Source organism: Mytilus californianus, unplaced genomic scaffold (genome assembly GCF_021869535.1).
Source record: "Mytilus californianus isolate M0D057914Y unplaced genomic scaffold, xbMytCali1.0.p SCAF_10, whole genome shotgun sequence".
NCBI lineage: Eukaryota > Metazoa > Mollusca > Bivalvia > Mytilida > Mytilidae > Mytilus > Mytilus californianus.
In genome coordinates this window covers 20,408,493-20,432,088 of record NW_026262582.1, presented here as the reverse complement: position 1 = coordinate 20,432,088, position 23,596 = coordinate 20,408,493, and the positions used below count along the sequence as shown (strand labels likewise).

The 23,596-nt window shown below is 31.7% G+C and overlaps 1 protein-coding gene across 13 annotated transcripts in view; it reads right to left on the bottom strand.

Moving 5' to 3' along the window:
- The window catches only part of LOC127717739 (uncharacterized), a 175,904-nt gene that overhangs the window by 17,037 nt on the left and 135,271 nt on the right, over positions 1-23,596 (bottom strand). Inside the window, exons 1-2 of one of the 13 annotated variants that reach the window (XM_052223529.1) lie at positions 4,776-4,876; positions 71-149 (exon numbers count right to left, since the gene is read on the bottom strand). The exons of 10 other annotated variants lie outside the window; for them this stretch is intronic. In XM_052223529.1, the coding sequence (XP_052079489.1) occupies positions 71-147 (77 nt within the window). In that variant the 5' untranslated portion in view covers positions 148-149; positions 4,776-4,876. Of the gene's footprint in view, positions 1-66; positions 150-4,775; positions 4,877-14,544; positions 14,976-15,699; positions 16,323-23,596 lie in introns of those variants that run through there. 2 more of the 13 variants (XM_052223519.1, XM_052223534.1) reach the window with 2 other exon arrangements.

Below are 23,596 nucleotides of genomic sequence, written 5' to 3'. Positions count from 1 at the left end.
AACATTTTGGTGAACAATATTTCAGATATAAAAGTGGTATGATAATTGTTTTCTTTATATATATACCTACTTCCGAAGGACGCTCTCCCTTATTTCTGCCAATTTAAGAATCAACTTCTCTGTTTGTGCAGTATTGAAGGTGTCCATTCCTAGAAATGAATAAAAGAGTTCTATTAAACACATATTGTTTTATCAAATCATATTGTAGTTTTATTACTGCAAATGTTATTACAAATGCCCTTAACTGGACAAATATATAATCCTCTTCTTGATATTTTAAATTTCACGAAATGAATTGATTATGATTTATCATCAGGTAGAGCATATCAAGGGCCCTTAGTAGCAGAAGTGTATCATTCCAAAGTACATGGGTGTGCGCCAAATGAAAATCCAGTTTGTATTTCCAAATTAATTTCCAGTTGGGTGTGTGCCAAATTAGCTTCCGGTTCGGTGTTTGCCAAATTAACTTCCGGTTCGTGTTCCCGCCAAATCGTTGGATTTCCTTGTGATGTTATGTAATAGCATCAACGGTACAATTTTCTATTAATCGATGCGCATTTCGACAATTAATTTCTCTCAAGTGATGCTCGAGACCATTATGTTCAAAAGTTCAAAATCTTATACAATCTATTTTGAACAAAAAGGACTAAAAATAAAGCCTTAATTATACGTCTTTATAATCTATTGAATCATAAGACTGGTAGGTACGTTCTTAAAGATTTATAAAAGTTCTGAATATAATTTTGAAATTTCTCACTTCCAATTTTACATTTTTTGCATTTCAAGTTGATATATCTCACCTCTATATTGACATTTCTGATCTCCTACTTGACATTTCTGACGTTCAATCTGACAATTCTCATTTAGAATTCCCAGCTTGATATTTCACATTTTCTCAGTTCGAATTGGAAGTAAGAAATGTTCTCTTAGAACTGAACATCGTCGACTATGACATGGGTAGTGCCATTTTTAGAAAGAGATATTTTAAGAATGTAATGTCCCTATCGATCTTCGTTTGATTTACGTTGAGAAGAACTCATTATTGATACATATATAGAATTCTGATCTTACGAGAGACGCTTTTTGTCAACATAAGACTCATCAGTGACGCTCGGATCAAAACAGCTGTATGCGAAGTTGAAGAGTATTTAACATGTTTAAACCGTAAATTCTTATTGCGAAATTTCGCTTTTTCTTATTGCATGACGTGACGAAAACAAGGAAGCTATTGTTTATCCCAATTTCGTATATGATTTCTTAAAAGAATTAATTATGTATGTGACACAATTAGAACAGACAATGACAATTATCTCTTTTTGGCAATATTAGTTGACTGAATGAATAAACAATTTTTAATTTAAACTTACAATGACATTATTTCCTTCGATATTTAAATCGGTAAATTATAACATATAAAATACAACATACTACAAAATAAACTATGTCATTACAATGCTAACAACAACCTGGTATTAAGTTTGGTATTAAAGGTCATGTCAATGTTTTATCTATTATATCAATCGTTTTATGTAATTCATCTTTAATTTCAAGTCATATAGGATCAGAATCTTATTTATTTTATGATTTCATGATTGATTTTGAAGAATAACCATCCATAGTATGACGTACTTTAAGGGGTAATCATTTGTGCAATATTTGGAATCAATTCAAGTTATATGACAAATTTATATACGGAGTGTGTTGTATATACACATAGATATATACAAGTCTCAATTAAAAACAACGTTCCAACCTATGATTGCGTTCAAATGTTCTTAAACCCTGCTGACTGCCATTGGCGATTGCCAAAAAACGGATCACCGATGATCTTTTCCGCAAGTTCATTGTTTTCTGTTTAGTATTAAATTTATAATTAAGATCCATTTATTTCATCGGTGTTCCGTTTATTTGGCAATCGAAGATATATCGAAGAATATAAGAACATTTGTTGTTCGACCTGTTAGTCAAATGCGTTTTGTTAAACTACACTTTTCACTTTATTGGTCTTTTGAAAAATGTTGTTTGTGCTGTATTAAGACCCCTATAACAAGAAATTTGTTTTGCATGCACACGTATAAAAATTGTGGTTTTTATCCAACGCAATCATAGGTTTGAACGTTGTTTTCAATTTAGGCTTGTTTATATTTTTTCGTTTGGGCTTGTATTATATTTGCCTTCGGGTTTATATGATCCGTTCATCCTACTTTGATTCTTCAAAATTCAAGAGTCCATCCTAAATTGAGGTAAATTGTATGGCTTTCCAAATACCGTTTCGATCCCTAACATCACTGAAGATGGACATTAATTGTCGTTATCCGGATATGGTGTACAAAAACCTTTGCACCTTTTGTTTGCGGTATACCATCTTTTCCGCAAGTTCATTGTTTTCTGTTTAGTATCAAATTTATATTTAAGATCCATTTATTTCATCGGTGATCCGTTTATTTGTCAATCGCCAATGGCAGTCAGCAGGGTTTAAGAACATTTGTTGTTCGACCTGTAGGTCAAATGCGTTTTGTTCAAATATACTTTTCACTTTTTTGGTCTTTTGGAAAATGTTGTTTGTGCTGTACATAGATATATTTATGTATAAATTGTATAAAAGGGAGTGATCAAAGTATATTAATAAATTATAATCCACTATTTTCTACATAAGAAACCAAGTCAGGATAATGACTGTTGTTATCAATTCATTTGATGTGTTTGAGCTTTTGATTTTGCCATTTGCTTAGGAACTTTCCGTTTAGAATTTTCCTTGAAATATTATCTTAATTTATGTGTTTATTCCTAATAGAGGTAATTAACTGTTCCTGTTCTTATATATCATTAAAATCGAGAATGGAAATGGGGAATATGTCAAAGAGACAACAACCCGACTAAAGAGCAGAAAACAGCCCATGGCCACCAATGGGTCTTCAACGCAGCGAGAAAATCCCGCACCCGGAGGTGGTCCTCAGCTGGCTCCTACAGAAAAATGTGTACTAGTTCAGTGAAAATGGACGTCTTACTAAACTCCAAAACATATGAATGAACTAAAATAAAAAACATACAAGACTAACAAAAGCTCCTGACTTGGGACAGGCGCAAAAATGCGACGGGGTTAAACATATTTTGTGAGATCTCAACTCTCCACCTATACCTCTAGCCAATGTAGAATAAAGAAACACATAGCAATACGCACAGTAAAACTCTGTTTAAAAGAAGTCCGAGTCCGATGTTTGAATAGGTAACAAAAGAAACTAAGCAAAATGACAATGATACATAAATGAACAAAGGACTACTAGCAGTTACTGACATGCCAGCTCCAGACCTCAATTAAACTGATTGAAAGATTATGTCTTCATCATATGAAAATCAAGTACAATCCCTTTCGTTAGGGGTTTAGTATCATACCATCATAAAATATATGAGAAGAACATAACCCGTATCATGCCAACAACTGGTTTTAGAATAAATGTGTTTATTTCCGATGCAAAGCCCCTATGAGTAAATCAATATTAATACCAATATATGCAATCCTCAATGACTTGACAACAGTATCGTAACTATATCCTTTCCGAATAAGTCTGTTTAAATACAAAAATTCGCTGCAGATGCATACGATATAAAAGTATTGTAACTTTCCATCAAGAGTGATTAATATAAAAAATTAAAAATCGCATATCAATTTACATTTATTATTATCTTTCTCCCACTTGAAAAAAAGCAGGAGAATATATTAATATGGGGTCCTTCCAGTCGATATGGGGTCCTTCCAGTCGTTTGTCCGTCCTGGATGTCGTCTTTTTTCAACTTTTGTTTCACCTGTTAACATACTTGACCACTTATGTTCAATCGTAACAACTCGGCTTTGTCTACCATAACGTTATCATGGGCATTTCGACAAGTTGTCTAGTAAGATAGAATTAGTTTGGTGTTGAAGAACACTTATTAGAACCGTTATGTAATCAAACATTATAGGATTACAAAAACGTTTCGTTTGACAATTAACAACATAACACAAAATCAAAATTGTGGCAGTCATTGTCATGGTAGTCATGAAATATCTACACTTTAACGTGTCATGAAAAACATGTTGAGTGTCCCCGAATAGAACGAACCTTCAACCAACATTTACTGCTAGCTCTACCGATCACATGAGATCTATATAATTATATGAAATTTCTTCAATAAATCAGCAATTCTATGAAATGAGTTTAATGTCAGCAATATTGGATATAAAAATTAGAAGATGTAGCTGGATTGCTAATTAGACAACTCTCATCCAGAGCCCATATGACGTAGAAGTTCACAAGACCATCATATGAGATCAATATAAATGCCTGTAACAAGTCAGGAATATGAAAGTTGTTATCCATTCGTTTGATGTGTTTGAGCTGTTGATTATGCCATTTTGATTAGGGACTTTCCTTTTTGAATTTTCCGCGGAGTACAGTATTTTTGTGATTTTACTTTTTAGTAATAACCATGAATATTATAAATACAGTCAATAGTCCGATGCAAAATTAAAATTTCGAAGACTTTTAATCGTGCTAATATTAATTAACAAAGACATTTTGCGAAATCACAGATCTTTAAAGTAAACTGTAACTTTTGTTTTTGGTGAGTATTACACTTGTTTATCTGTCAAATTATTTTCAAAATCATACCGAAAAGTATTTATGTTTTATCAAATAACCTTATAATCAACATAGTATGTTTATTGCAATCACTGAAAAATATTGTAATTGAAAAATATATTTTTTGTTACAAACCTAACTAAAAAAATAATTTACCTTTATTTTGAGGTTTTCTGTGATGTTTAATCTACAGGCGTTCCGGGCTGTCTGATCAATTAAAGATCTGTTCAGTCTTTTGGTCTGTATAATTCGTTGTGCTAAATAAAAATTGACTAATAATAGGATTCTTAGAAATATGCTATTGATATAGCTATATATAATTTATTTGCAAATCAAAATTCAAACAGAATATGAAATATGAATCTTTAAAAATTGATAACCTCTTGTTATCAGACTGAAGGGTCAGGTTTAAAAAAAGGGGAATAAATGTTTAGCTGATATAATCATTCAATATTTGATACCGTTGATATTCAGTTGAGATACTTATGCTTCAAATAATTTCAATGAATAATTATAAGGAAATGAGAAATATAAGGTATCAACTGCATGCATTTGTGGTGCTTTTACACAATAGTAAGAGCTATCACATGAATATTGTCCCGAGAAGTCTGTAGAAGATCAATCGCAAATTTACATAAAGTCAGGAGCCGGACGTTCAGTGGTTGTTGTTTGTTGTCGTGGTTCATAAGTTTTTCTCATTTCTCGTTTTTTATATAGTTTCCTGTTGGAAATGTTTTACACTAGTCATTTTATAGCTTGACGTTCGGTGTGAGCCAAGGCTCCGTGTTGAAGGCCATACTTTGACCTATAACTGTACACTTTTTATACATTGTGACTTGGATAGGACGTTGTCTCATTGGCACTCATACCACATCTTTTTTTTTATATATACATATTTGCAAGTTTAATATATATTTTACGATGAATACTGTTCACCAATTTGTATGCAATAATTCTTTTTTATACAGCAAAGCTTGAAAAACTGTTTAAACATAAATTGTCATTGATAACGTCACTACTTCAAAGCTATATTTGCGCTTGTTCAAAATTATTGCGCGCTTCTGTTATTTCAAAATTTATTTTGTGATTTCTTGCTAATAACTAAAATCATTCATAAAATACCATACCTGTAAGTCACTTAGTCAAATTCACAGGGAAGTTATTTGGACATAAAAGTGAAATGCGTATATATAAAAGACTGTATATGTTATAGATAATTAATATTTTAAGATTGGTGGTGATACATCTTATAAATCTATCCGAGTCATTTTGCAAAGAAATCCCCTCAAACTGGTGTTAAAAACCATCTTATAATTGCAGTGAGGTCAGATTTTTTTTTTTTTTTTTTTGCTCCGTGTTGAAGGCCTCACTAACCTTGAGATGAAGAACAGTAATATAAGCGTTGTTCTCTTCCTTTTTGTGTGGTTTTGCTGTACATGTCAATTTTGTGTCATGGATGGATGTCGATATTCTTTTGGTTTTTTTTTTTTTTTACATGTGTCATAGCTTTTATGCCTTGTACACATTATATTGAAACTTGGTATCGTGCGGGTTATTTCTTCAAAGAAAGACCTATCGTTCCGAAAGGCAATAACGCCATATAGGTATATAAATATGCAATAATTGAGAATACTTACAATAACTAGTTTTCAATAAACCGTAAAAATATCAAATAATAACCCTTTTTGCACTTAAAGCTTCCTAAACACACAGGAAGTTCCAGTTCCGATTCATATACCTAGACAAAAACATGACAAAGAAAGGAAAATAGTTAAAAAATGAAATTGATCAATGAACGCAAATTGAAAGTTCCCTTCGGCAAATGATTGGTCGAAATTTTATCATGACGTCAAATTTTCTTGTTTTCTTCAGAATTTTCTATTGTGACGTCATGAAAAAAAGCCACCATGCCTGATTGCCTCGCGCTTTAAATATAAAAGTTTAACTGTCTCGAGTGGAGGAATATCGTAACACACTTGTTGCAGTGTTGGAATCTATATCTCTATCAGCTTTATTCACGTCCTTTTTTCCTTGTTCATACGAGTATGATGAAAATGAGAAGACATTTATATTTCAATCAGACTGGAAAAAAATGTGATGAAGACTATCAGACAGAGACACTCCAACATTATATACGTACAAACACAGTCACCGTACATTTTTTTATCATTGGATTTCAATATAGTATTACATGATGTCAATCTATATATCGACCAGAGTCTAAAACAAATGTGAATAATTTAACAGTCTATCAAAGATCTGCCATCCAGAAAAATTCGAAAAATGGTTAATAACGTTAAATACTCAATAAACCCTGATGCATGAACTTTTCTTAAAACTAGTTTTTGGAAACGTATTTTGTTTAGTGACATCCGTAATCATTTAATTATCTCTTTATATTATTCCTTTAACAGAGTTTTTTATCAGGTCATTTGTTGTGTTGAATGATATCTTAATGTTTTATGTTATTAGAGGAAATAGAATTGTCAAATCTTGAAATTAATCGTCTCTGTTGAAATCATTCACAATATTCAAGACCGTAAGAAGTTTAGATACCTGTATCTCGTTTCATTTAGATTACAGATTACACATGTGTCTGTATGAAACACTAGCAATTGAAATAGTCACTTGTAATTTTCGCGGTGTGGGTGTAATTTAAAGAATTAATGGCTAAAGAAAAACATCATGAACAAAAAGGTAATACAGAACAATGGACAAAAAATCAAATATAGCTAATGATTGGTACTATAATATTAATAATAAAGCATTATGGGCATAAAAATAAAGACCAGAGACAAATAGTATAAATAGTTAAAAGTACAAAAATAAAGACCCCCTCTATCCATATCCTCATAGCTGACAGCGTTTGTATTGTCTGCAACTGATGATTGACAGAAGTGACTTAATAAGATTACAAACAACACAATTTTTATTCTTCTTACCGTTGGATCAAATAACTAGAATACATGAATCTTTCTTCAGAGTATGACCTTTCAACGGTGTTTTAAAATGTACCTCCGTTTAACAGGTAAAACAAAATAAACGAAACAAAATGTAACGTTATATAAGGCATTGTTGTTACAAACAGATTTAAGTAGTTCATGCAACGTATAAAATGAAGAAAAAGAAAAGGTGATTAATAAGGTATAAAGAACACGGATGGTTATCTTGTTATTTTAGTATCATTATTATATGTATAATAAGTAGTAGTAGTAGTAGTAGTAGTAGTAGTAGAAATAGAACTATAATTTTCATTTATCATCATTTTTATTCTTATTGTTGTTTCTTATTGTTATGATGATAATAATAATTATTATTATTATTATTATTATTATTATTATTATTATTATTATTATTATTTTATTCTTAATTATTGGTATTATTATTATCATTAGTGTTGTTGTTTTTCTTACAATTAAAGACGTCGAAATAAATAATCATTTCGACTGCTTATTCACCCTGAGAGGTAATTGGTAATTTAATATGGCATATAGTATTAACGATATTTAGCAAAGTATAAACGATATATCAGCAACAAAATCAATGTAGTTTCCTATAGTAAAACACATACATCACATAAAGATATAACAAAAGAAACCTATTGTCGAGATTCTCGTTAGACCATCATATGAACATGTGATTTGGTTTGGCTAGTCATTTTCGTATGTTACCTTCATTAAAACAGATTCGATTAAACAGACTGCGTTAAATACCAGGCGTATAATTGTTTACGCAAAGTGAGTGGCACTCATATCAAAATCGTAAGAAGGACAAAGCAAGTCAAATTGGAAATAAAAATTTCGGAATTTTTTTTTTATTTCAAGTTTAAACCTTCATAATCCAAAAGTGTACAAGTTAAAACTTTCCTACTGTCGGACGGACAGACCAGTTTAGCCATGTAGCATCCAAGATCAACATGATTTCATTGTCATTCGTGATGCTCTATCTTTTTTTCTGTTTAATGATTTCCGCCTAATTTTTTTCCTCTATTCTCAATTCATTTCATCTTCTTTCAATATAGTGTTGTATTTCAATTGAATACCTTAGAAGTTGAACTGCACAAAATCTTTCACAAAAAAGAGCCCAAATAATCTACAAAACAGAGGGGGGATACACAAAAAGAAACTTAAAAAAAAACAGAAAATTGCATTGATTGCTTCTGTAGCTTGAATGTCATTCTGCATTCGTCGCGGTCATTCTACATCTTTATTTTCATTCAATATCATTTTGTCGTAATGACGTTGTTTTGGTTTTTTTTTTTTGCTTTAACCACGGTTACGTTCTATACCGTCAATGTTCCGATGCAAAAATACAGTTCCAAATATTTCCATTGTGTTAAGAATGTTTAGGTAAGTAACAGTAACTTTGTGAAAAAGCAAAATTAGAAAATATATGTTCTACAAAACTTGGACCATAATTACAGTGTTGAATAGGTAACCTGCTGCTCACAAGGAAGCTATTTAATCAAGAGTTCTGCTATTTGGTCTGGTTGTTGTCTCTTTGACACATTCCCCGTTTCCATTCTCAACTTTATTGGTTGACCGTTATGGAATATCCGTTTCACAGATGATAGCAGATATGTTCCTCATGTCGTAGCTACAATCCTGTCCTCTTTTCACGAAAGTGACCTACCGAATTAGACTTGTTACAGGGTTTGTAGTAATATGAGCAACACGACGTGTGCCACATGTGGAGCAGGATCTGCTTACCCTTCCGGAGTACTTGAGATCACCCCCAGATTTTAGTGGCGTTCTTGTTGATTAGTCTATAGTTTTCTATGTTGTGTTTTATGTACTATTGTTTGTTTGTCTTTTCTTTTTTAGCCATGGCGTTGTCAGTTTATTTCCGATTTATGAGTTTGAATGTCCCTCTTGTTTCTTTCACCCCTCTTTTACAATATTCGTTCATTTAAATGATCGATAAGTTTAAATTGACTCGGATAGAGTCTAAATTAACGGGTTTGGTAAAAAAAACATCACCGTACAACTCACCGAAATTCAATGTGCCATACCGTTTGCAATACATTTTTTTACCAAAATTAATAAAGAATTCTTTAAAAATTTGTCACTACTACTGAAGTCTAATTTGCACTTGTTTGATATGTATATGCATACATATAACTGCGTATTTAAAATAAAACAAAATATTTTTTTTATTTCTTGCAGTTATTCAACCATAATAATACAATGTCATACCCGCTAATGATACAAACAATTACAGTGTACAGATTAAAAGACCCCGTCCATCCATACCCTTTATATATCCTCATTGTTTGTAAATAAACTCATCATAGATACCAGGGTTGACATTTTGCACGTCAGACGCGCGTTTCGTTTACAAAAGAATCACCAGTGACGCTTGAATCAAAAAAGTTTAAAAGGCCAAATAAAGTAAGAAGCTGAAGAGCATTGGGGACCAACAATTCTTAAAAGATTTGCCAAATACAGCTTACTTAAAGTTATCTATTCCTTGGTAGATAATAAATGATGATTGACAGGCGTGGTTCAATAAGATTACAGAGAAAACATTTTTTTATCACACTTACCGTTAGATCAAATAACCACAAAAACAATCTGCATTGAACTTTAATCAGATTATGACCTTTTAAAGGTGTTTTTAAATGTACGTTACATCCTCTTTTAACAGGTAAAAAATGTACGGTAGAGAGTATAACGTTATATAAGGCATAGTTGTAATTAAAAGATTTCAGTAACAGACGCAATGCCATACAATGAAGAAAATAAATGGGTTTTACCAAGGTGACTCTGTCCACCGATGTTTATCTCGTTATTTTAGTATCATTAATATTATTATTATTATTATTAATTATTATTGGTTGTTATAGTAGTATAAGTGGTAATATTATTACCACCTTCTTATCAGTTATCATTTTTGTCGATATTTTTTATACATAATAGGTAGTCATTATAAACCAATATGTCGAGCTCTTATTCACCCCAGACTAGAAAACGGTGATTTGATTTTGCATAGATTATTGAAAATCTATCCGCAGCAAAATCAATCTAATTTTCTTTTTCATACACATGAAGATATAACAAAATAATGCTATTGACGTAGTGCTGGTTGTATCACCACATAAACATGCGATTTGGTGAGACTTGTATTTTGTGTTTGTTTGTTTGTAACTTTTACCAACGCTAAATTATGAAATAAAAACTCATTAAAGGTTCTCAGACAAGAATTTCGTGAACATCATGAATTGAAGACTCATCAGTGGTACCCGTTTAGACGATCAAATCAAATCGAGGTTGAAAACATTAAAATCAAATATTCGAAAATGTTGTTCCAAATACGCGTTTGGCTAGCGCAACCTTTGCCTGGGAGTAAAAAAAACCTTAGTGTTTCGAATAATAAAAAAAACCCAGTAAATTAAAAAAAAAATGGACATATCAATAAGATTGGACTAAGAAGAAGCAGTTCCTTAATCCTCTTAACTGTCATAGAAGATGATGTTTTGTCTCATACCGTCATCTTGATCTTAATGTCATTTGAAAAGTCGGAAACTAGAAATATTAACTTTTGTTAAGAGTTAGATTATTTTAAAATCATAAATTAAGTCTGATCAGTTTTTTTGCTTGAAGTGAAACCTGTTCTGATCAATACTTTGTCATACACTAAGTATGTTGCGGTTGTGTACAGGTAAATAACAGCTCGTCATCCTGTGGTATAGAATATTTTCACATGACATAATAAAGAAGGCAAAGAACTTATTAGAGAAAAAAAGTATAGCAAAAATACCGACCTCCAAGGTATGTTAAAAAAGGAAAAGTCCATTAGAAATTTACAAATGCAAACATAACCAATCAACGAAACGAGTGAAAATGACATATTTTTTTTAATAAGATCCGAATTGTAGGTTTTTGGTGCAGTTCAGTGTTTCTATAGGTTGCAATTCTGTAAATATAGACACTGCAATTTCCCATAGGAACTCCCTTTGCGGCTGAAACTGTGACACTTTTACTATGAAGTTTCGTGAAAAATAATATCCCAGAACGGAAAGTTTATATGCACTACTATTTTATTCAAAGGTCAAAATATAGGGCTGTGCGGTATATTTTCAACATTTATATGCCCTGAACTTTTAAGAGTTTAAACTTGTACTAAAACTCTATACTACCCTTACCTCCATATTTGGACCTCCTAAGAATTAAAATTTAGGCGCTACCATGTTTTTCTATACTGGTTACATTCCCAAGTGATGTCTCTATGAGATGATACACAGAGATCATAAATGGGAACCAGTACGTTAACAAATTAACATATCTATGAATATTATATATCTCCCCAAAAGAGGCGTGGTTTGAAAAACAGCTGTATTTACAAAGTGCAACCTATAGATCCGTTGTTTTCCTCTTATAGTTGATGTATTTTCCTTCTGTTTTAAATTGTAATCCGGATTTGTTTTTGCCTGATCAATTTATGACTGTTGAACAGCCGTATACTACTGTTGGCTTTATTTATACTGAAGTTTTACAATAGATATCCAAACATGGCTTCGGGAATTACGACAATGACCAGAAACTCGGTTCACGTGACCATATAATTAACTTAAAAGCATCTCTAGGACTAGTAAACTAGCGGGTCAATGAAATGCTCGAAATATGCGATTGAGCAACTTAAGTATAGAGGAGTAAGTGCAGAAGGATGTTAAACTGTCGCATCTAGGGTTCCAAAAAGTTTATTAAATTATTCCTTAGAAAGATGTACGGTCCCCTTTCGTTGTTTTGAAAAAGGTGTATGTTACTTTTGCCTTCGTTGTCCTATTTAATTTTCTAATGTCTGATATGTTTCTACGGTAAATCTTTTGTCTATCCTTTGTCCTAAAACAGAATTTTCATATCTATGATATCAGAATTTCAAATTTAGTCAGTTTTATAAGATCATATTCAGTTATTTTGGTGGGGTTCGTGTTGCTCATTCTGTAGATTTCAATGTTGTGTTTTTACGCTGTTGTTTTCTTTTTGTGGTTGTTTTTCAGGTTTTTTTTCCATGGCGTTTTCCTTTGGTATTTTTCTTATCTCGTTAGGGTTAGATATTTTTTCGTTTATTGGTAGTAAATAAATAAAAAAGGTCATACCAAACTTAACATAGCTATTGGTAGAATATCAAAGTGTCGTCTTTTTTCTAATTTCATATGCGTTTGGAATCATGGGTTATCTCTCTTGATGTGCGAATTCTGGATTCTAAATTCTGAAATTTTAAATCTGTATTCATCAAAAATGGTGATCCTTTTAGACTTTTGAATGTACAAATAAATTCTTGAAAAAGTTCATGGATCACATTATAACGTTAAGTGTTTGCTTTTGTATGTATTACTGTAATTTGATAAGCATAGCATGTGTTATTGTGGTACAACGGTCGAAACAATGTCAACGTTCCATTTATTCAATTAAATAGAAGAATTATAATGACGACACGATATCATCCGATATTGTCAATACGCATGAACAAAACCAATTCTATCAAGTCTAAGAGAATTCTGTCTAAGGGTATCAGAGGAGTTGCTTTCACAAAGTGTAATTGTGGTACGACAGTAAAGTCGACCAACTCCACTTAAAATAGTCAAATCAAAATTACACACATTATGATATGGCCTATAAAACATCGTGGCAAACAATCTTGCCTTGTAGAAATGCATTTTGTCATGATTTTTTTTTTTTTTTTTTTTCAATATTCCAATTAAGAAGTCTTATAGCTCCTGTAAAATGGTCGTATCAAAATGGCGGTATAAATGATCAATCACTCATGATAACAAAGAAATCTACTTAAACGGAATCAAAAGAGTTTCTTAAACAAATTCATTGTTAAAATTCTTTATTATAAAAAATATTGAAAGATTTATAGCTCCTATGAAAATTGTAAAGAAAATATTACCTTCAATAATCAAACACAACTGGTATTCAAGAACAAATTACACTTTACTAATTTCGTGCGTACGAAGTTCTTTTCTGAATTAATCTTTATCACCAACGCTCAAACCAACCATTTGAAAGCAAAGAATGTATAAGATCTTAAAACATGAACAGCAATATAACCAATGTAAACTTTGCCTGAGGGAGTTTGATCCTTTGTTTCTATTAAATTCTGAATTTATCAACGGAGTAAAAGAGAAACGTTTGTTAAAATTAGGTCAGTACCAAAGTGCTGACTACTGAGTTGATGATACCCTCAGGGACTTACATTTTATCAGCAGTGGTATCGACCCAATGCTGGTAAATAGAAAATATCGTTCGTCTAAATTACATTGGTGTGTTTCGGACGGACGGATGAAACCAATTAACATATCTCTTCCATTACAAACACAGGAGATAATAACAATCAGGACAACGTTTGGTTTTCAACAAAGTGTCGAATGTGAAAGATGTAGCGAAAATGATGACAATCTGCTTATTATTGAACTACTATATTTGTTTAACTTGAACTGTGACCCTGTGTAATATTTATACACAGTGACAAAAAAGGATTTGTTTTTTTAATTGTGATGATTCATCATTGATTCGGTTGCACGATAAGATAATATGATGTTCTGTGGGTTCAAGAGCCTAAAGAAGTTTTTAAGCTTTTTTGTATACATTGCTTAAATTGATCTGAACTATAACTCCTTATGTTTCAACATTTAAACTTTCAAACTTTAGATCAAAACATTGACAAGTATGTGTACTACATCGCTTTAATTCTTAAACATTAGTTAAAATAAATCATTTAACAGAGATTAGACAGACTATTTAAATAAATTTTGGCATATTGTGATAATCCCTACATTTGTATGTATACTTCAATGAAAAAAAAAACAAATACTGATTTTCATTAGAAATTTAATATTCATTCAACATGTTAGTATAAAATCTCCTTGTTAATAGTAACAATTTCATAAAAAAAACAGAGTTTATTTAGCAACCATACAATGAAACATGACCCGGACACAATAAAAAAAGGAATAGAAAATCAACACTCCAAAAGAAAATATGCAGAAAAAATACATTGAGTTTTGCAAATCCTATCAAAACAGGATTGAATCCGGTGAGAAGTTTTGTTCATGCTACTTATATATTTGACAAAGGTCCTGTCGCTCTTTGTACAACTTGCGTATACTTTCAGCTAATCCTCCCTCCCCAGCATTTTCAAGTGCAGATAATAACTTGTCAACTTTGTTGTTTTTCTGTTGATCGAGAGCCGTTTTCAGCAATATGAAGGCCTGCCTACTGCTAGTTGGTACCTTTTCACAAATTTGCTCAATTTGAACCGTTTTCATATCTAGATGAACAACAGTTTGAAATAAATTGTCTGCATTAAGCAACTTTGCTACGGCCAGCACACCTTTTTCTGTCAGGAAATCTGAAAAGGACATATAATTGATATTGTAAAATGCAAATCTATAAAAAAAGAGTTGAAGAAGGTATGAATACGTATGAAAACGTACACGTTTTTTTTTAAATTAATAAAATGAAAAACAAAAAAAAAACAAAAAACAGGGAGAATGACATGAAGTATTCAAAAACGATTAAATTATCCTAATTCAAAATGATTATGTAAAACAAAATAATTCTAACAATGGAAAATACGCAGAAAAGATATGATTCGAAGAATGCCTTATTCATCAATGATTTATAAGTCACAGTTTCATGTTAATATAAAATGAATAGGATTGATTCATCACATACTGTACCGTGCCCTCGGTAAAATATTAACAGGATGCAAATTCAAGCCTCATGATATACAAATCTTTGCGAAGAAAACAAATACTGATTGAAAAGTCCATATTACGACAATGCGTAATACTAATGTTAAAGTGGATTAAAAAAAACAATTCTGCACCCTGATATAATCATGGTTATTGTAGGATTATCTATTGATATAATAAAACAACGAAGAAAGAAACAAAATAGAACAATTTCAAACTATTTAGAATCGAACGCCGCTAATAAATATTTTTGTATACGAAAAACAGATCTGGTGTATTACTTCATAAGGATTTAGGACATATAACCTTGATAGAGAAATATATTTAGTAATGTGTTAAACGATTGAAATAAAAGAGGCATTGGCTTGTTTTTCATACCATCTTCTTTGTTATGACACACCGCCAAAATCGGTGTTCTGCTAGAGAAGACTATTCCTCTCGGTGTCGTCGTCTTTTTAACAGACAGTCCCATTTTTTGATCGGGCTTATTTTTTCCTTTGAATGATGAGCCATGTGTGTATTCCTTTATGTGTCGTGTATTATAGCATATTTCATCCACAATCTCATGATTTTTTTTTAGGACGAAAATACCATATACATCCTGATCAATTTTTCGTTTAATTTCTACTACAAATCTAGTATAATTATCCTCCGAGTTGGGCAAAAAGATCATGTCTAATCTTTTTGTTGTCCAGTAACGTGGTAAATTGAAACACCCTTTCAAAGTGATGTTTATCTTAATTTGAGGTTTAAGGTCTAAATCTCTGCTTGTTCCGTTCTTATACATGTGAAAACCATCTTTTTCTCTATTATGGCAAAACGCTGGCATCTTCCTTTTTTCAATACAGGCGAGCAACACAGTAAGTCCACATGAGGTAACTTCACTAACAAAGAATACGACTTTACAAGTGAACTTATAACCATGAACTTTCTCGATGTTCTCAGAAATTTGTTGCTTGTCTTTCTTTAGTTCATCTTTCTCTATGAGAGAAACGCTTGTTCTAAAAAATAAAATAAAACCAAGTTGTAAATACACACTAGAGTCCGTGTCATTACCTGGTACATTAATATACCTCTGTAATATATAGAGGTAAGTGTTATAATTTGGTCATATTTAGTAAACAGGTTTAAAAAAAAATCAAAAATACCGAACTCCAAGGGAAATTCAAAACGAAAAGTCCTTTATAACATGGCAAAATCAAAAGCTCAAACACATCTTATGAAAGGAAAACAATTGTCATATTCCTGACTTAGTACAATCATTTCCATATGGAGAAAATGGTGGTTTAAACCTGGTTTTATATATAGCTAAACCTCTCACTTGTATGATAGTCGCATTGAATTCCATTATATTGACAACAATGTGTGAGCAAAACAAACAGACATAAAACGTAAAAACAACATAAAAATTATGTTCAATTCTAGTCAAACAATACAATTTTTAGAAAAAAAAGTAATACATTATAAATGTACTGCTACTGAATTGAATTCCGGCTGTGATTTAAAAAGAACGCTGAAAATCAAAATGTAAAGAGAATGGAGAAAAGGTGTATACGTACTTTATGAGACTTAGGTGGACTTTAAAATTGAAAAAAAAGTTAAAATGAAAGTCAACTTTGCATGATGAATTTGAACTTTTACTTTCTTTAAAAGTTTTAGATTTATCAAAAAATATTTTAGAAAAAAAAGAGGCGAACGATACCAAAGGGATATGCAAACTCATAAGTTGACAACAAACTGACAATGTCATTGAAAAAAAAAATGTCTATACTTTACGGTCTACAGGGTATATCTGTAAAAGTTTTTTACGCCCTTTTAGCAAATAGAAAATCGTCAAGTTGTGAAAAAGCGTCGTCGGTATATAAACCTGATTTTCCTTTACAAGTTTATTAGTATGAGCTCAAAATCAGTCTTTCAATTATTCCACCTGAAGGAAACCGAAAGTGATTCTGATCTTGATTTTTGTTTCCATATGAAATTCTTAACAACTTTATAAAATTTGACCTATTGTGTCTCTGGTGTTGTACAATAAGTACGTATAATTATATTACTACCTCTAGGTGGATAACTTTCGTATTGTATTGACTCTTCGTCACTGGCACTTTTAACAACTCAGTGGCTCATAACTCTGTTATTGCATGTATATAGATATATCATTTTATTGCCATTTGGGTGGTTTTAGTTTTGTGAAATAGTTTTTATTAGGAAAACAATCTCCCTCGTCGATAGATGTGACTCTTTCTACAGTTTTGGCTTAACGTTTTTCAGCGTTTCTAAAAAAACGTCATTGAATAAAAGTACCCTTTACCCAGAAATCTTATCCGTCTCATAAACTGCAATGCCATTTTCATCGACTGTTACGACATCATCTGTACTAGTAAATTGTCCATTCGTGTTTTGCCTGAACAGTCGGTATACGTGATCTTTATCTGACTCATTGAGGTTTCGTACATCGTTCAGTGGTACTTTTACTTTAACCTTCTTTTTCAGTGGCGTATTTCCAGAGGCATACAAACAATCAGAGATTGCCAAAATTCCTTTCTGTTGTCGCAAAATATTTTTATCTACAGGAACAACCTGCAAAGAGAAGATATGTGAATCTTTTACAAATGAGCTTTTCTCACTTTTAATGCAAGGATGCGAAATATCTTTACAACATATATTATTGAACCTATCATTTTACATATACCACTGTATAACGGAATTTTTTTTTTTAATTACCTTTGCATTGTTGGCTGATAACTTTGATATTTACAAAATGAGATTTCATACAAATAAAGCCCTGTTTCTATGAAGGAAAGTTAATTGAAACTCCTCAAATATTTGATAAAAATTTGCATGAATAACTACAAGACGTCAAAAATTTGAAGTATTTCATAATAGATGCAGGCGATTGTAGTATTATTTAGGTTAACCATTAAATAACCATTAGACTCGATGAATTATGTACTGTCCTCATCGTTGAGTTCTTATAGTTTTTTTCGGCTTTTTTAAGGACTTTTGAGTTTTATTTCTACCACATCTCCCATTTTTTTTAGTCAGTTTAAGGGTAACAGATACGAAAACGACATTTCCTTCAACCAACCCACCAATTTATAACTGAATCAATCAATTATAACACTTATCACATAAATTTAATTAACCCCACATGTGTCAAGATTGTTGCGGACACGTGCCACTGTTGGGCTCATTAAATTCCATTGATCTTTAGTTTTCGGTGCATTTTTTTTTAATTTGTTACTTTATGTTTGTTGTTGTCTATTTTGTTTAAGCCATTGAGTTATTCTCCTATTGAAGCTAATATTGTTAAGCGATGAATGATTGCATTAATGTCTGCAATTCTCCGTTTCAGCCCTTAAAGGACTATGGTGTTTGTATAAAAAAAACAAAAAAACTTCACACTGTTTACTGAATTTCCGGGGTTTTTTTACACTTTAAATCAATCACAACGCTGTTTGCACCTTTTAAAAATATAACTGAGTATCTATTGAATTTCGTAAACGATAAATTGATGAACACATATTAAAATCTTGCATACATACATGTAAACGAAGTGAATCTTTTTTTTCAACTGTACCAGAAGAGAAGTCTAGTTGAATCCTATTGTCGGTTTGCGCAACAAAATTACTACCACCTGGTGATATGTGCACATTTTCTACTTTTGGGTTCGAGACAATGCAGAGTGCATTAATTCTGACAGTTTGAAACGTGACTGATTTCTCCTGGAAGTAAACAATACTTTTTTTTTAAATAAATATACATAGTGTACTTCATTTCAGAAAGATTCATAGTATTTCAACATTTATAACCTAACTTATCTTCATGAATTATATCTTTGACAGAACGTATTGTGTAGCCATAATACGTTATAGAATATTTAAAAATCTGCATACCGTGGGACATTTTCACAAGGGTTAATTTTCATTTATTTTGAAAGTCATATGAAATTGTGAAAATATCTGTATGTTTTGAAATATCAGAATGATGGGCAAGAAAATCGCTAAATATGAAAATCTCGAAAGGTTATACCCTTTGAATCGCAAAATAAAACGCCGTAAAAATGTACCACTCAACAGCAGACGATTAAAAAACAAAAAAAGGAAACGATTTTAATATCGATATCGTAGCCGACGTATCCGTCAGAAATATTTGTTTCGATTGATAAAAATCCTCATATTTTTTGTAATAATCTTTTCTCTCGAATTTGTGTCCTTGTATGTTTACACAGATAAATGAAAAATGCTGATTTTGAGTGAAACATATTCCACAAATATAGTTTGGTCTTTCCATCAATTGGTGCTATAATTGTAGAAAGAATACTATTTTCATTTTTTGGGGTACTTTTTTGACACTCCTTTTAATACACAAATGTCCATACTTGCCTTAAGTTCAAATAATGAATGAACCACAAACAAAGGTAAACGTTTCTACACCTGAATACCTTTCAATGCATTTGTATTTTAAGAAATGTAAGAAATAAGGTGGTTTTTGAATCCCATTCCTTCCAAGTGTACCAAAATTACATGGAGTGCATACGTTAATGAGACATCTACGTATCTTATAAGTGTCATTAGTATACAGCTTCATATTCATCAGAGCCCTCATTAGTACAGAAAGTACATTTTACCTTTAACGTACAATCGACCAGATTCCACGTCTGTCCAACTTGAATGTAAGCCCTTAACTGTAAAAAATGATAATTCATATCATTCGGAAGCTTTACTCTCACAGTTATCATTCCAGAACTATCTTTTGGGAATTTCTCAATATCTTTTTGATCTTTTGGCTTGATAGTAAAAAAATCTGTCTCTAATTTGAAATCACTTAACGTTGTGTCTTTCTTATCAAAACTTTGAAAATCTTCGGACTTCCATTGTGATGCTTCGATTATGTTGGAGACGTCTGATTCTGCATACAAATCTATTCCGCATCCAATATCGTAGAAATCTCTAAAAATTAAAATTGATATACAGTGTTATATATCTCAACCCAAACTGAGATGATTAATGAATGTACTGTAATTGGCAAATTATTGATAACTTCAGAATGCATTCAATTCTGCAAAATAATCTAGATAGATCTGATCAAACAGTATACAAAATATATAAAAATATATCAATTAAGTCATTCTTTGGTTTTGTAACAGTGTATCACATATTCCAAAAAAAAAAACAGACCTGAAAAAGAATGCTTGATGGTTCCCGAAATTTTACCTTCAAACAGCCTACTTAGGGACGCTTCCGACAAATTGAAAATGTTCTTTAATTTACTTTTTTTTATATAGGGCATTTATTTGTCGTTCTGAGCGGATATTGATTCTACTTAATATGATATGTTCTTTCAGCATGTCATAATAAGCTTCATTGGAAATTTCTTTGGAATGGCTGAAGTAAAATTCAAGTCTGGTTTGGCACTCCACCTGTTTTCATTGGAGTTCCATCGAAGAGTCTTCGTAAGACCAAATGCCACGTCTGGTGCACCAATTATAAGACCGAAATCTCTGATGAATAAAGGCAACAGTAGTATACCGCTGTTCGAAACTCATAAATCGATAGAGATAAAAACAAGTCGGGTTACAAACTAAAACCGAGGGAAACGCATCAAATATAAGAAGAGAACAATGACACAACAAAAACACAACATTAAAATGTAACACACACGGAAACGAACTATAATATATCAATGGCAATTTTCCTGACTTGGTACAGGACATTTTAAGAAAAAAATGGTGGGTTGAACCTGGTTTTGTGGCATGCCAAACCTCCCGCTTTAATGGCAACGTCAAACACAACACCAAAACGACAACATCACATGACAGGACCACAATACAAATAAATGGGAGAACATATAGGACAAAGAAACACACGAATAATAGCTAACAAAAGGTACTAGGCTTCAAATTCAATACGCCAGACGTGCGTCTCGTCCACACAAGACCATCCAGTGACGCTCAGATGAAAAAAGCTTGAAAGCCAAAACAAGTACAAAGTTGAAGAGTACCGAAGACCAAAACTTCCAAAATGTTGCGCCCAACACGGCCAGGGTTTTCTGCCTGGGACTAGAGTGTTTTAATTTCAATTTCACATCAAAACATGTGATGATGTTCATTACAGAAAAGTACAAATAGATCCAGAATTTAAAGCACTTGTTCCTTTGGTCTTCTGCTGGTCGATTTATGTTGACCTTTTAATCAAAAAGAGACCACAAACAATACAAAGCAAACCCTTTCACATTTTGCAATGTCAGGGCCTTTAAAAGCTTATTTTGCGGTATTGGTTTTGCTTATTTTACGCCCGTATGGCGACCGATAGTGACTCTTATCTGTGTCATTTGGACTCTATTGGATAATTGTCCCACTAGCAATCATACAACATCTCCTATATTTAATAGTGTATGCATTTTGTATGTTTTGTTGGTTTGAATTAAACTTATGATAACTTATATGTTGACCACCACTAACGGGGATGTAAATAAAGGCTTTTGCGAATGGCATAATTTCGGGTAGATAAGGTCGTTTTACTTGACGAAAATGGCCAAGTTGGATAATGATAATAACTTGAAGTAGTTGTATAACTATATAAATGTTACACAGAGAATTGTTATCATTTCGCTTTGTAAATGCAAAAGTTGATGAAGTAAAATAAAAAAAAAAATCATACAAACCCGGAAGTGGCTGTACATTTTCCAGCTGAATCCCTTTGGTCAATATCTGGTGACCTTTATATGGAAAAGAGAGTGTATATAATTTCAAAGCAATGGAAACATAACCTAAATGATTTTTTTTTTCGCTTTTGATAAAATATTTGTTAGCTTATATGTTGACGTTTTTTTTTCAAGTGTTACATCTTTGTATCAAACGTTGCTAATTAATTAATATAAGTCTGACCAAGCATTCACGCAGGATTTCCAAAATGAAAATGTCACAAAAAATTGAAAACAACACGTTTAATAATTTAATGGGTGAAGCGCTTTTCTGGATTTACCTTCATCAGGAACGCTCAAAGCCAAACATTTGAAATCCGAGGATGTATAAGTACCGAAACCGTTGTAGAGCTATATGACAAAAAGACCTAAAATAAATAGCCAATTTCATCTAAAGTCAACTTTGCCTGAGGGAGTTGAAACCTTAGTTTCTTAATAATTTCAAAATTTAAAAACGGACAATATTAGAAAAGTTCGTTAAATCATGTCAGTACCGAAGTACTGACTACTGAGCTGATGATACCCTCGGGGACTGATATTCTACCAGCAGAGGTATCGACCTAGTGATGTAAAAATTTGAAAACAACACGTTTAATTATTTCATGCGTGAAGCGCTTTTCTGGATTTACCATCATCAGGAACGCTCAAAACCTAACATTTGAAATCCGAGGATGTATAAGTACCGAAACCGTTTTAGAGCTAATGTAGGCAAATAAAGGTCACCACAATGCATTCAGTAATAAGAAAATAATACATTATATAATTTCCGGATGCTTCATATACAATTGCCTTGTTTTCTTATTGTACTTAAGCATACCCTAGAATCAATATCTTGATCAAACGAAATTCTACGTTTTTAATCCTACCATCCTTACCAATTTTATTAAAAGTTGCATACTCCATGTGATATCATGGCTGATGAAAAGTTGTGTCATTGGCAATCATATTACATTTTCTAATTTTTGTCTTATAAGTTTTAGACGTCTCAGTCAAGAACATAAATAAAAGATTACTTTACATCACATTTATACGTTCATACTTATGTGTGCAGTAAAAAGGACATTCTTTTATTTTGAAAGAAATTTTAAATGTTTTAAAAATTTATGAATTTAGCAAAATAAGTATGAGGTATTCATTGAGCACGTAAAATGTAATTTATACAACAAATAATCCATCAAACATTTTCCTTATACTTTACTATAAATCAACTCTAACAAATTTACCCGCTCTATACAAAGTTGCATCTGATATAACGTTGTTATACTAATTATTACAATGTAAACTGTGGCAGAATTTCATTGACGAATATACAAATATTTGAAAATGACAAAACCCATGCTTTGTTCCGTGAAACTTTTAAATCGAACAATTTTGAGGCGCAAGAAAGAAAGTATAAAAAGTATTTATATTATTTTGAAAGCAATCCAATGACACCGATAATAATGCACAAATTAATTTCTTAGACTGAAAATCTATTTTGATCAAACTTACTACAATAGTCACATAAACGTCATATCCACGTTTTTGCTGTTCATTCAGATAGTTTCTTGTAAATTAAATTGTAATTATTAAA